Source organism: Mytilus edulis, chromosome 9, assembly GCF_963676685.1.
Source record: "Mytilus edulis chromosome 9, xbMytEdul2.2, whole genome shotgun sequence".
Lineage (NCBI taxonomy): Eukaryota > Metazoa > Mollusca > Bivalvia > Mytilida > Mytilidae > Mytilus > Mytilus edulis.
Genome location: NC_092352.1, coordinates 35,190,091 through 35,204,472, shown reverse-complemented (window position 1 = coordinate 35,204,472; position 14,382 = coordinate 35,190,091). Strand labels below are relative to the sequence as shown.

The window sequence follows — 14,382 nt, the reverse complement described above, 5'->3', positions numbered from 1 at the left end:
TTATATACTTCCATGGTCGGACAAACCTTGCAAACTGTATGCAAAATTTCACTCAAATACACCAAGTTCAACATTCTGTCGTTCGTGAAAAATTATTAAAGAAAAAAATGATCCCGAGAATATATATGCACCCTCAATATAGGTAAAAAAATATATCGGCGCAATATATTTAAAAATGCCAAATTTAGCAACATGTCATAAAAAAACAAAAAAACCATTGACAAGATGAGAATCGTTAGTGTATGTACTAACACCAGGTACATCATTTAAAAGTTTAAGCTTAAAAACTGTACATAATCCTACGAAATCAGCCGTATAATCCTATACTAGTATACCAAGTGCGGGACTGTCGAAAGGACACTGGTAAAACAATATGATCCCAGTATTTAGCCAAGGGCACACAATTTATATTAGCATATATAATGATGTTCTATTTTATAAATTATTAAAAATCATTTGGTGACAAAATATCTTTTTGTATAAGCAGTTCATAGTGGATGGTAATTGGGAGATATCAAATATAGCAAACTAACATGTACGTCATTTTGACTTTGATGGAAAGTTGTTTAATTGGCAATCATATCACATCTCCTTATGTCATAATGGTTTGAGTTTTTTCAAGACTAACAAATAAGTACTAGGAGAATAAACTATGTTGCTGTTATAGCTTAAATCTTACTATTGTTGTGAACATGTGATGTTATAATTTGATAGACTTGCTATACTAAATATACTTATTTCGGGGCCTTTTATAGCTGACTATGCGGTATGGGCTTTGCTCATTGTTGAAGGCCGTACGGTGATCTATAGTTGTTAATTTCTGTGTCAATTTGGTCTTTTGTGGAGAGTTGTCTCATTGGCAATCATACCACATCTTCTTTTTTTATAATTATAAACTTTCATATTCAAGAGAACCCAACAAATTTTTACTAAAACTACCGTAAGAGATTAGCAGTAGAAAAATACTTGTCCATTCTGCATTAGTCACGTGTTATCTATATGTCTTTGGTTTTGATTGTCGTTATAATAATTGGCCGGTTGCTGTGTATATCCCACATTTACATTTTTGCAAATAAAGAAATAGCAACCCTTTTAATTTACATAAACACTCGTATACTTGTTAGAAAAACTCCTTATAAGACTGTGAATACTCTAGGGCTTTTCCCGACGCCCAATATGCCCCCCACAAAAAGGCACCTTTGCTAATCGCATGTGAGTCGTTTTGTCTCCCCACTTTGTGAAAAGGTGCGTTTTTTACCAGCTGTACCAGGCCTGTATATCATATCTAACTCAAAACACCAAAAACACACCCATCTCCGAAGACCAAAGTGCAAATTAATATGAATCTAAATTCAAAATGATTTTAAGATTTGTCCCTCGCGCGACGCGTTGATGTGGACATTGAAATATCGGGCGTCCGTCCTTTCGTCCGGTCTTGTTAGCTCTCTAACGTGTACAATTCTTGCCAGATTTTTATAAAACTTATATATCAGGTATATATCAGCCTTGTTGCTGACAAGTTTCAAAATCAGTGCCGACTAACTGCTTATTGCATTGAGTAAAAACAAAAAGCGACTCAAAGACAAACACCAGTTTACAAGTATACGACATAAATATGAGGATGTCAGAATGTGACAGTAAACCGAATTTATTTTACATTTATTAATGACTTGCTATTTTTATTACCGGATTTCCAGTCCCGTTATTGATTTATTGTTGTACTGCGGACGAGCAGGCGGACTGCTCCAGAACTTATTTCCGTGCGATGACTTATGAACCTTTCATCCAAAGGTTTTCAAATTTTGATATGTTGTAACTGGTGAGAAAATGGAGGTTAAGAGTTCGATATTGACGATTGACTTTACATCATTCATCAACAACATTATTTTGATTTGAAATGAAATGCTATTGCTAAGAAATATTTTTAAAATTTTGAGCCTTCGATTAGAACAAATACATGTACTGGGATTTTTTTTTATATCATTATACCTATAAATAGGATAAAGTCAAGATTGGGAAACCAAAGGGCACCAAGATATTTTATTAAAATTTTGAATTGATTGAATACTACCATATATATCTTCAGAATAAAACTGATACAGGAGCAGGAAGGTTATTGAAATTGATGTAGTTTTTTTTTTCCATTAATGTCGGTCATTTTTATTCTTGTTAAAACATGAAATACAGAGATTACCTGATTCAAAAATTAAATTACTTGCTTTGCATCGAATTTATTGTATCTGCTACATGTATGAGAAGCGGGGAAACGAGAATGTTTTTTTTTTTTTTATATACAAAAGATAATTGTTTAAAAACAGTTTTACTGTATAAAATATTAAAAACATATTTTTAGATACAATGTTACAGTAACTGTCCTTATTTCTCTTTTAATTTTCAAGCATATAAACTTTTAAGGGACGACATCAAAAGTTCAATGTAGGATAAAAAACTTTATTCACATAGTTTTTTCACTGATCCCCACACCCCCCTCTTAACTTAATTTTGGAAAAATTGATTTACCAATAGGGATATATGTAAAAATCGATTTTAGATATACAAAACTTGCAGAATTTTAACCCCCCACCCCCAAACTATTTGATTTAAGTTTTTTATAAACCGCGGTCTCTCAAAACTTTACATACGTCTGTAAAGATATGTTGCAAATATCGATAAAAAACTTAAATCAAATAGTTTGGGGGTGGGGGGTTAAAATTCTGCAAGTTTTGTATATCTAAAATCGATTTTTACATATATCCCTATTGGTAAATCAATTTTTCCAAAATTAAGTTAAGAGGGGGGTGTGGGGATCAGTGAAAAAACTATGTGAATAAAGTTTTTTATCCTACATTGAACTTTTGATGTCGTCCCTTAGAGTTCATTCTTAATGACATCGTTGTTTTCATATTTTGAAGTACAAAAGGAAAACCTGCTTACAATTTAGTACAGTGTTATTATAATAGTGCATTTCTCCCTACACCTGAGATTCATGTAGTCTTTGCAACTGGACGTTTACACAAATTAATCCATCTACCCATTTATTATGTGGCTATAAGATTTTAAAAAAATATTTGTTTTTTCCGTAAATGCGAAATAATCGACACATCTTACAGCATTTACTAGGGTCTGGATGGGGTCTTTCATATCTGTATTCTATGATAATTTAGATCATATTTCTCAATTTTTTTTATATTTTATGCCCATTGTCATGATTATTTTCTATTCTGTATATATATTAGACCCTTTTTATCTAATTTTTTGGGAGTAAATTATTTTCTTTTTTTCTTCTTTTAGCTCTAACCACGACCCTCATTTACGTTTGTTGTGCATGCGAGATATAAACTGCAGTCTCGCAAAGCTATACCTGTGTGAAGACAACTTAACAGTATAAATGTTTCATATACTAACTATGAAGTAAATAAAATGCATTTCTTTACGTACATAAATACATCCGACAAATGTTTTCAAAAATAAGCAAATATTTGTCAGCATTTACTTTGGTTGTAAATGTTTTATAAACCGCGGTCTCTCAAAACTTTGCATACGTCTATAAAGATATGTTGCAAATATTAATATTTATCAAAATAACTATGATAGTGGAAAGTATTATAGTAAATAAAATACATGTCTTTACATACATAAACTATATCGACAAATGTTTACAAATATAACACAAACATTTGACAGCATTTACTTTGGCTGTAAATATTTTATAAACCGCGGTCTCTCAAAACTTTACATACGTCTGTAAAGATATGTTGCAAATATCGATATTTATCAAAATATTTATGATAATGGAAAGTATAAGTAAATAAAATGCACTCCTTTACATACACAAACGATATCGACAAACGTTTTCAAATATAACACAAACAGTTGATAGCATTTACATCGGAGTGGCTATTTGTCCGGCTAGCCGGACGAATAGTGCCAGGGCTATTTGTCCGGCCATTGTAATGCGCATGTCATATAATGTGCGTTCGGAAGTGCGTGTAACATTATCTTCAGGAGCCCCAAGGGGGCGCGTGTAATCTGATCACTGATTTTCAATTTTAAGATCATGGCTGAAATATTTGTGATAAATTTTGAAGTTTTCGGAATTTGACAATGGAACACGATATTATGAACTTCCAAGAATGATATAATCTTATGAAAGGGACTGTAAAAAATTGAAATCACAAGGAAAATGGGAAATAAAAGATAATTATATATAATTGATCGGAGAATTAGTTTTACAAAATTATTCGATTCGCTACAGCTGTGTACAGGTGGAAAAGATGTTCAAAGCAAGTGTAGTTGAAAAAGGCCTTTACAATTGCAGGTCTAACTGAATGAAATTTAGCTTAGTTATAATCCAAAAATGAGTCTTGCAAGACAAGAAAAGAAAAGAGAATTTTGGGAAAAGGAGCACACTGTGACACCCGATCCCCTCGCGTAAATAAAATAAAAAAACAGTGTTTTTTACTCTTTTGAAAAGGGGGGGGGGTCATTATAGAAAAATCTCTCACCTTTCACTCAAAATATGGATAACTTTATGTCAAGGGGTCTATAATTCTCTTTGACAGCTACAGACATAATAATTTTGTACCTTTTTCAGCTAGACAAAATCCTTTACGTGAACTTAAAATGCACGAGTCAAACACTATACCCAAGTTTGTTGTTTGTTTTACAAGTAAATTCTTCTCTCTTCTTATATAAAAAATATGGGATACATATGATTTTATTCTAATTATTCGTTATCCACATTGGACTATATACTAGTATGAAGAAAACAACAATTTCAATTACCAGTAACAAGATTAGGCCCTAACACTAAAGATTTCAAACATGTGCTACCCCCTGGTGATGCTGAAGATAATATTACACGCACACACAAATATTATAGTGACATGCGCATTGTATTGGCCGGACAAATAGTCCTGGTACTATTCGTCCGGCTAGCCGGACAAATAGCAACTGCCCATTTACATTGGTTGTAAATGTTTTATAAACCGCGGTCTCTCAAAACTTTGCATACGTCTGTAAAGATATGTTGCAAATATCGATATTTATCAAAATAACTATAATACTGGAAAGTATCAGTAAATAAAATACATTTCTTTACATGCATGAACGATATCAAAAAACGTTTGCAAATATAACATAAACATTTGACAGCATTTACATTGGTTGTAAATGTTTTATAAACCGCGGTCTCTCAAAACTGCCCACACCTCTGTAAAACATTTATGTAAATTTTAAACTTTGCATACATCTCCTATCCTGGAAAGTGCATGCAAATATAAGGCCTATCTTTACATATCTTTAGAATATGAATAAAGATATGGAAATAAAATAATGATCTTTAGCATATCTTTGAGAACGTCCTAAATAATGCCAAAGGAATAATGCATTTACATATTCATTAGTAGGTCCGCAAATATATCTGGCAGAAAAGTAGTTACATTTGTCAAACATTTACATGATTGCCCAAATTGTTGTAAATCTGCCTTTTCGTGTAGTGATAATAGTAATTTTATAGTTGTCACCCAGCTATATGCGTTTTTCATGATTACTATTATCAAATTGCAAACAACAACACATATAAAAATACAAAGTATAGGCGAATGTGCACCAAAATCTTAATAAGATAAAGAGATAGAACGGTTCCTAATGCAAATCAACAGGGGTTTGTATATCCAGACCACATTACGTACGTTCTCTAGAATATAAATTCCAGGCTAGAACGAACTTTTATCAGTTGATTAAATCTTTTAGACATTTAGTGCTGTTTTTAATGGACATCATATGTTTAATATTGTGCTGTCTTGAGTCTATTAAAGTTTTTTATTTATTATATAGTATAATGGGTTAAAAATATTTCGCTAAAATGGACATTGACAATTTTAATTTTTCGCTAAAATGGGTTAAAAATCAGGCGCTAAAATGGGTTCTACTTTGGCACTGAAAACGTCCGATATTTTTCGCTCAAATGTCCTATCAATCCGCTAAAATGTCCTCTGCCGATTGCATTTTCCTATCGCATTTAATAATAATAATAATAATAATAATAATAATAATAATCATGAAGCATTTGTCAACTGGATTTGAAACAGAAAACAATGAGTTAAAGAATCTAAAATTAATGTTTGTTCTCATATGAAAACTTATCATATTCATTTACATCAATACCGGTTTCTCTTGAATTATCTATTGACAATGATGTACTTGTACTTAAAAGGTTTCCAAGGTTTTACAAATAAAAAGTACTTAGATAAAATCTTCCATAAACTTTGTAGAAACGAGGAAATGGTGGCATTGACAAACAAATTTGTCTTTACCGCTCCATTTGTAAATGGAGAACCAACCAATCAGTGTGCAGATAATGTTCGACCATTGTTACCGCAAATATATGATGATCCCAATGTCTTACAAACTGCTGAAAAAATGCGGAAATTGTTTTTAGAAAAGAAGGAATGTCTGTTGCATGGAGATTTGCATACTGGTGCTGTTATGTGCACTTCTGATGGGAAAGATCCAAAGGTAAGTTGTTCTCCTCTTATATTTAATGCGTTTCCCTCAGTTTTAGCTTGTTACCCCAATTTTGTTTTTAGTCCATAGATTTACGAGTTTTGAACAGCGGTATACTACTGTTGCCTTTATTTATTTGAATTACTGGTCAAATTTTAAAAAATGAACAACATTATTTTCGTTTTATTGTGAATTTACTTGAGTGATCTATAAAAATACATATTTTGACATCAGTTTTCATGTTTCTTACAACTCTTGATTTATACTTTCAATTTTTCGTTGGTTTTAAGTTTTAAAATGATTGCCACAAACTATCTGTCACAGTTACGTACTGCAAATCGTGTTTTTTTTCTCGATCTAGCCCCTAATCATAATCAGTTTTTGAAAGGGGTTGTAACTATATGTCTTATTCTTAAAATATCCTGTACCAAGTCAGGAATATGGCGGTTGTTATCCTATAGTTCGTTTCTATGTATGTTGCATTGTCGTTTGTTTTTTGTTGCACCTCCTCAGTGTTTCTGTTGTTTCGTTGTTTTCCTCTTGTGGTTGGTGTGTTTCCCTCGGTTTTGGTTGGTGACCCGTATTGGTTTTCTCTCAATCGATTTATGACTTTTGAACAACGGTATACTACTGTTGCCTTTATTTATTACATTTCAGATGATGGATATAGAATTTGCCTTTGTTGGACCATGTGCTTTTGATGTTGGAATGTTTTTAGCTAACTTGATTTTTACCTACTATCAACATATGTCGACACAACAGGACAACGATACACATCGTCAGTATGCCTATGGTATTGTCAATCTAGGCAAACGATTCGGTAAGTACATAGCAAAACTCATCATAGCCACTAGCATAATAATTTGTACGCCAAACGCGCTTTTCGTTTACACGAAGACTTAATAACGCTCGAATTAAAAAAGTAAAAAAAAATGCCCCGAAATAAAGTGAGAGGTTGACATGTCGATAGAGCAATGAGAACCCAAAATGCCAAATACAGCTATTCCTGGGGTAGAAAATCCTTAGTATTTCTAAAAAAAGTCTTGTGAACAGGTCATTTATTATAATTATGACCACATCAATGATAATTAATGTCAACACAGAAATGCTGACTACTAGGCTGGCGAAACGCTGGATGATAGCTCGTTTTAAAAGTTTTAGGAATAAGGAATTGGAGCTTTATAAGTGAGAGAAAACATATACTCATGTTATGTAATTTTTCCATTTTTTTTATATAGATTTCATTATGATTGCAGTCAGAATTTTAAATTGTAGCCAGTTCCTTTGTCCTTTGTTGTTAAAGTTTTCACATTTTTAAAAATTTCTATCGGAATGATTATTAATCTCCTTCTGGTTTAAAAAATATTTAGGAACTTTAATGGTCACCATGTTTAATTTTTTAAGATTGGTTTGACGTCTTTGGCTGCATTTCTTTCTAACCAAAATTTTGTAAACGTTGTTTGTTGGTGTTTTCTAAACGCTACGAAAATAGAAACAAATACAGCGTTTAATAAATCTTTACTGACCCTGTTTGAACTTTCAATTATGCATGCACATGTTGTTGGTAAACAGATTTTTTTCAAACGTAGAAAAAGTATATCGTTTTATCAAGTTCAGGTTAGAAACAAATGTAGCGTTTGTACTATAAACAAACGACGAACGACAAACTGTAGACGCATCTTTAGCGGTTGCATAGTTTGTCAAAGTTTATGTAAATTTTGCGTATGTTAGAAACAAATGACCAAAACATGTACGCGCTTATTCGTTTGCATCGTTTGTGTTAGAAAGGAATGCACCCTTTATAACATCTCATCTGTATTAGCGATTTTCATAATTTTAAGGTCAATATTTTATCTGGTAGATGATTGTTTACGCCTTGTATAACTCTTATACTGTTATACCACGTTAATCAATAAAGGTTAATATTGCTCATGTTAAAGTTCAATCTGATGGTTGGACATAACGAAATCATACATCTATGTTACGGTAGGTTTGATAAATTTTCCCCTACCTTTCATTAGCCCAGGAGTCAGCACTTCTGTGTTGACATGAGTTATCATTGATATGGTCATAATTATCAGTTGAGAAAATTTTGGTTTTCCAAAAACTATGGATTTTCTAACCCATGAATTGAATGGCTGTATTTGGTAACTTCATGAATTTTGATCCCCAATGATCATTAACTTTGTCTTTATTTGTCTTCTTTTACATTTTTTAATCGAGTAAATAAATACTGATGAGTCTTCTGTAGACTAAACGCGCATCTTCCGTACAAACTTTGATCCTGGTATATATGATGAGTTTATTTAATACGAATTTTACTCATCACAATTTTATTGTGTCAAGATAGTTTTCTTTTTCTTTTGCCAAAACAGAAGAGGAACGACAACAATAACTCAATGCTACATTTTTCTAGAAAAACATTATATACTTACGTTACATTTGTACCTCACTATAAAATGTACATATAAGAATTTTAGAAACGTGAACAGTGTAGATTTATTTCATATATATTTTCGCACAAGTGCTTGTTCTGTATAAAACGAGTCACTATCTTTTGACAGAATCAAGGGTCTGTGTCTTTTCGCTTCAAATTTACAAAATACATTGCTACACTTTATAAAGACATTGATTAACATTACAAAGCAGTTGCAGTTATACTTATTTTTGATACTTGTATAGTGAAAATTTACATGGAGCATATGACCTGCATCAGTGGCAGTATTGAACATTTTATGTCAGAGGTAACAGGATTCTGTGGTTGTGAACTCATAAGAAGGTGAGTGATTCAATCATAGAAGCTCATATTAAGTTTTTTTTTATATATTCATTCTGTGTTTTCATCAAAAGATAACCATTTACGAAACAAATGATTAGTGAATGATTTTACAATTTCGGTCTTCTGGTGACAAGAAGAAGGCAAATTGTATCCCTTGAATGCAAATATTAATTGTTTATAAACATCTATCAAATTAATTTTTTCAAACGGTCACATCTTCATTAAAGGTAAACCTGTCTTATTTTGGATCATCTATGAAATGAAAGACACATAAGCAACGGTTCAATAGATACTTTGCTAATATAATCCTTATAGATTTCAACTCCCACATTCATAATGACTGGCGAAACTTTTGTTTTCATTATTTCATGTCTGCATAAATTCTTCCCAATTTCTACATTTAAATTATTAAAATTAAGTTCATGTTTATCATCAATTTGTAATGTATGTTGATAAGCGGAGTGAAATTGTTTTTATTTATCATATCATGATTATGACACAGAGTGAACACAAGAAAGATACGGTGTGATTGTTTTTTAAATTTCTCGTGTCGTCCGGAGTTATTTTCAACGCATTAACGCTCAACTATGTCACCCTACGAAACGAATGGACGGTATAATCCTGACATTGAACAAACATTTTTAAGTGCCGATATTTTTAGAACTTTAATTTATTGTAATATATTTATTGTATAGTCCTATTATTGGTCTCCGTAAGCCATTTTATGTATGTGGAATTAACTATGTGAAACATGTTAAGAGTGTAAAAATACAAAACCGTTGAAATTTTTGAAATATTTTCTAAAATAAAAAGTTTTGGTCAATTTGCTCGAATAGGCTTAATTTTGCTTTACCAGTCCTCTTGCTTGCTTTGCTTTGATTGGAGAGATGAAAGAGGATAGTCATTTATAGTTTTGTCCATCGACAAGTCAATTTTCAATTTGCCCAAATCTACCATTATATAATTCTGTAAAAGAATATACTTAACCAGTATACTTTACTTAGAATTACATGTAAGCCTGAGAAAATCTCTGTTTGTGAATCGGTTGAACCCTGGTTTGAGCTTTACATGCTACAGCTTTTCAATCAATCGGGGAATGTTTGGTTTGGGCATACATCAACACATCTATTTTTACTGCAGGCTTTGCAATATTTAAATCGGAATTATAGAAAATGGAATGTTATTAGTAGATAAAAAACAGAAAATGATGAACACTTTTAGCAAACGATAAATTGGATCGGGTTTCTGTGTATTAATATAATTTGTACAACTCCCCTTATTCTTGTGAAGCGTGTGATTTACACCGAGGCTTGCGTTGCTTTACATCGACGCCACACTAGTTTAACCAATCGGGGAATGTTTATTTGGGACATGTGACCTATTATAACTGCAGGTTTTAGAATATTTTAATCGAAATTATAGAAAAATGGAATGTTGTTAGTACATACAAAACAGAAAATGATGAATACTTTTAGCAAAATATAAATTGGATCGGGGTTCTGTGTATTCACATTATTTGTACATCTCTCCTAACTGATGCAATATTTTGGATTTTCTGTGACCTAAATGGTTCGCGAAAATTGATATTTTTAGTAATCGTTTGTGTCAACATTGTTGTTCATTCGAAATTCACAGTCCACTAATAGCCAAGTATGTAAAGTTTAGAGCAACTTAAAAGAGAGGGGAAGGATATCAAATATCAAAATATACTCATTTATAGTAGAAAATAAACTAACAACGCCATGACTAAAAATAAAAGTGACCAACAAATAAAACAACTGTTACAGTACACATAGCGCAAAACCACTGAGCAGCATAACACCCCCCAAAAAAAAACCACTTAGGATGATCTCAGGTGCTCTAGAGGGGTTAAACGTTTTGTAGGAATTGATGCAGTATGCATAATCATTTTTGTCGAGCCTTCGACTTTAGTCGAAAAAACGAGATATGGCGATCCTACATTCGGCGGCGGCGATGGCGTCCACAAAAATTCACTTTGTGGTTAAAGTTTTTGAATTCTTAATAACTTTCTTAAAAGAGGGGTGAAACAAAGCTTGATTTCTACCAAAATTTTGTAAAAAAAAAATCCTGTTTTTCCGTATTTTACTTATAAATGACATTCACTCTGTGGTAAAAAATAAAAAAAAAATAATAACTTTATTAAGCTATCCTGGATTGGTACCAAACTTGGACAGAAGCTAGTATCTAGAAAGTAATTTTGATAAAATTCTGTACCTGTTTATCCATATTTTACTTATACATGGACTTAGTTCTTTTTCCAGTTAACATTATATACAGTCTGCAGTTAAATTTTCAAAAGAATAATTAGACTATTCATAAACTATCCTGGATTTTTACCAAACTTCGACAGAAGCGTCTTATAATCAAAAGATAGTATCGAGAGGAATATTTTTATTATTTTGTTTGTCCTCATTTTTGTTTAGCCTTCGATTAACAGCAAAAGTAGGCGAGACACTGGTTTTCCGCGGAACCCCTTACACATTTTTCATATATGAATTTAATCGAATGTAACATTTTTTCAGTAAAACAAACATTACATTTGCATTTACTTAAAAGATTGAAATTGAAAAAAAAAAATATTTGTTATTTCTTTTCGACACAGTTACCATCAATCTTTTTTGGATTTTTTTTTTTTATCATTAACGGTTTCGTTTTTCATAGGACTGTTGGTGTTGCCCATGTAGAAGACTTCAAGGATTCAGAGTTCGGTGAACAGGAAGCGTTGGGTGCTGGTATAAGACTTTTACAAGCTGTAGACAGGATAGAAACAGTAGATAAATTAATGGTTATAGCACTTATGCTTGCTTAAATAAAGTTACATTTGTATTACATACAAACTTTGTATATAACAGTCTGCATTAATTCACAATTTTCAAAATACAAGGTTAATAAAGTCATCATAGATACCAGGATTATATTTTGTACGCCTGACTAAAACATGTAAAAAACCATTTGACTTAGTAATGCCCGAATTATAGACTAGCGCTGTTGATTTTTCTCATTTATTATTATATGAAAATTCAAATGGAGCAGAACATAGATGTTTTAAACATATTGGTTTTTGTATTTATCCACTTTTTATAAAGTGTACGCATTGAATATGATTACAAGATTTATTTTAATATTTTCAACTATCTCAAATGTGAAATGAAGTCCATTGCAGATGCTTACATTCGTCAGCCAATAGATAAGAAATCATATTCCTCCAGTGCTGAACCTTAATCACACATCTATGATCATTTTTATTTTCATAAGTGTGCAGTCTGTTAAATACCGTACATTTCTCAAAATCCCAAGCAGAATTTATTCGGGTGTATATGTTTTCATATAGTTGGTACCAAAAAATTCATCTGGGCAACATGTATGATTGAAGTTAATTCAAATTTTATTCGCAGTCTAAAAAAATGTATGCAATTATGGTATAATACATTGTTATACTTTTTTATTTATCTCGATGTATATTTAGTGCCATAACTAACCCATAATATATCTTCTCTTCCTTTTAACTGCCTTTACAATTATTAATGTAAATGCAAAAAGAAAAGTTAAGGAGAACATTTTGAAAAAAAGAGACACACTAACACGATTTTTGAGGTTAGTATAAAGAAGCCAGAGGACTTTTGCGTCAGAACCATGCCAACTGCCACCTTTGAAATGTACGAAATATTTGTGTCCATATAAGGAGTTATTAATATGTAAAATCTGTGACTGTATGTTGTAAAACTGGTCTTTTCTGGTCAGATATATTGATCCAGTAGTCAACATAACAGTAAAAAAAGGTATGATATAATTCCTCTTTGCTGAAATAAGTCCGGAAATAACATATCCCATAAACGGGTGATGTTTTGCAGCAATCATGAGGTCATTAGAAATTCCCGATGGATTTGTCTCCATTAAAACGATACCCTGTGATGCAGATAAACTGTTGAGAATCTTATCTATTGCATTTTGACGGCAAGCAATATCAAGATCAGAATAAATCCCGCCGAAGCAATAAAGAAGAAAATATCTGGCAACGTCTACCCTTTGAATATCAAAGGGGTAACTGTCATATGTTTCTATGAACCATGGAAATGTATCGCTCATAAACTTCCTTAACATCAAGTCGTCCCAAAATAAGTACGTTATCTCCATTTTTCCGCACTTTCTTATACGCCATGTTTTTTGGGCTGCCCACCATACTTCCGGTACATTTCTATCTTTCCATGTTTGATGTACTATCATAGGTATTCCTTTGTACGTTGAAAAATTCTTCCATTTATGTGATATTAATAAACCAGGATCTTCAATCAACGAAGAACGTGTAACATACATGAATGTAATCCATACATAAAATCCCAACATTAAGAGAAACACTCCTAATATTACACTAAACACAAATATTTTCTTAATAATTCGATGAAAAAACATAGTGTCACATTCAGTATCACCACGAGGTAACTTGATAAAAGAAATGTTAAGCAAATATACCGAACACAAAGATAAACGATGTGCATTTGATAACATGGTATTTAAATAAAACTTAATCGGTCATAGATCATTATTTTAGAAACACTTGGCTGATAAAACTATCAATATTGCAAACCATACAAAATTTTGAAAAAAAATGTACGGCCAATGCTTACAATAAATGTAAAGGGCTGCCGAGCAAAATGTTAATGGCAAACCCCTCATCAAAAACATTAATTGTTATGCTTGCCCTTATATATTATTATCATTATCCTTATAATATTAATATATCAATATCCTTGCATGTCCCTTATAATATTTATATGGCATTATCATTATAATATTTTAAGTCACGATCCTTATCGGATCCTTATAATACTTATATGTCATTGTCCTTTTTCTTATGATATTTATATACCATTATCCTTATCCTTCTAAAATTTATATTATTAGTTACATAGTGTGCAAGTGACCTATATATTTCTATTCCGTTAAATTTGGATTTTCCTTTATCTATTTCTATCTTTAGTAACTATCTATCTATCTATCTTCCCGTCAAGAAGATGACTCATTCTTAAATGAATATACTCCAGCGTGAATGAACAGCTAAAAACCTTCAAGTATGT

The 14,382-nt window shown here is 31.7% G+C and overlaps 1 protein-coding gene across 3 annotated transcripts in view; it reads left to right on the top strand.

Moving 5' to 3' along the window:
• The window catches only part of LOC139488230 (methylthioribose kinase-like), a 33,431-nt gene extending 21,215 nt beyond the window's left edge, over positions 1–12,216 (top strand). For all 3 annotated transcript variants that reach the window (XM_071273709.1, XM_071273711.1, XM_071273710.1), the window contains exons 6-9: positions 6,276–6,519; positions 7,165–7,327; positions 9,190–9,286; positions 11,969–12,216. In XM_071273709.1, coding sequence (XP_071129810.1) covers positions 6,276–6,519; positions 7,165–7,327; positions 9,190–9,286; positions 11,969–12,116 — 652 coding nt within the window. In that variant the 3' untranslated portion in view covers positions 12,117–12,216. The remainder of the gene's footprint in view (positions 1–6,275; positions 6,520–7,164; positions 7,328–9,189; positions 9,287–11,968) is intronic.
• Positions 12,217–14,382: the final 2,166 nt, after the last annotated feature.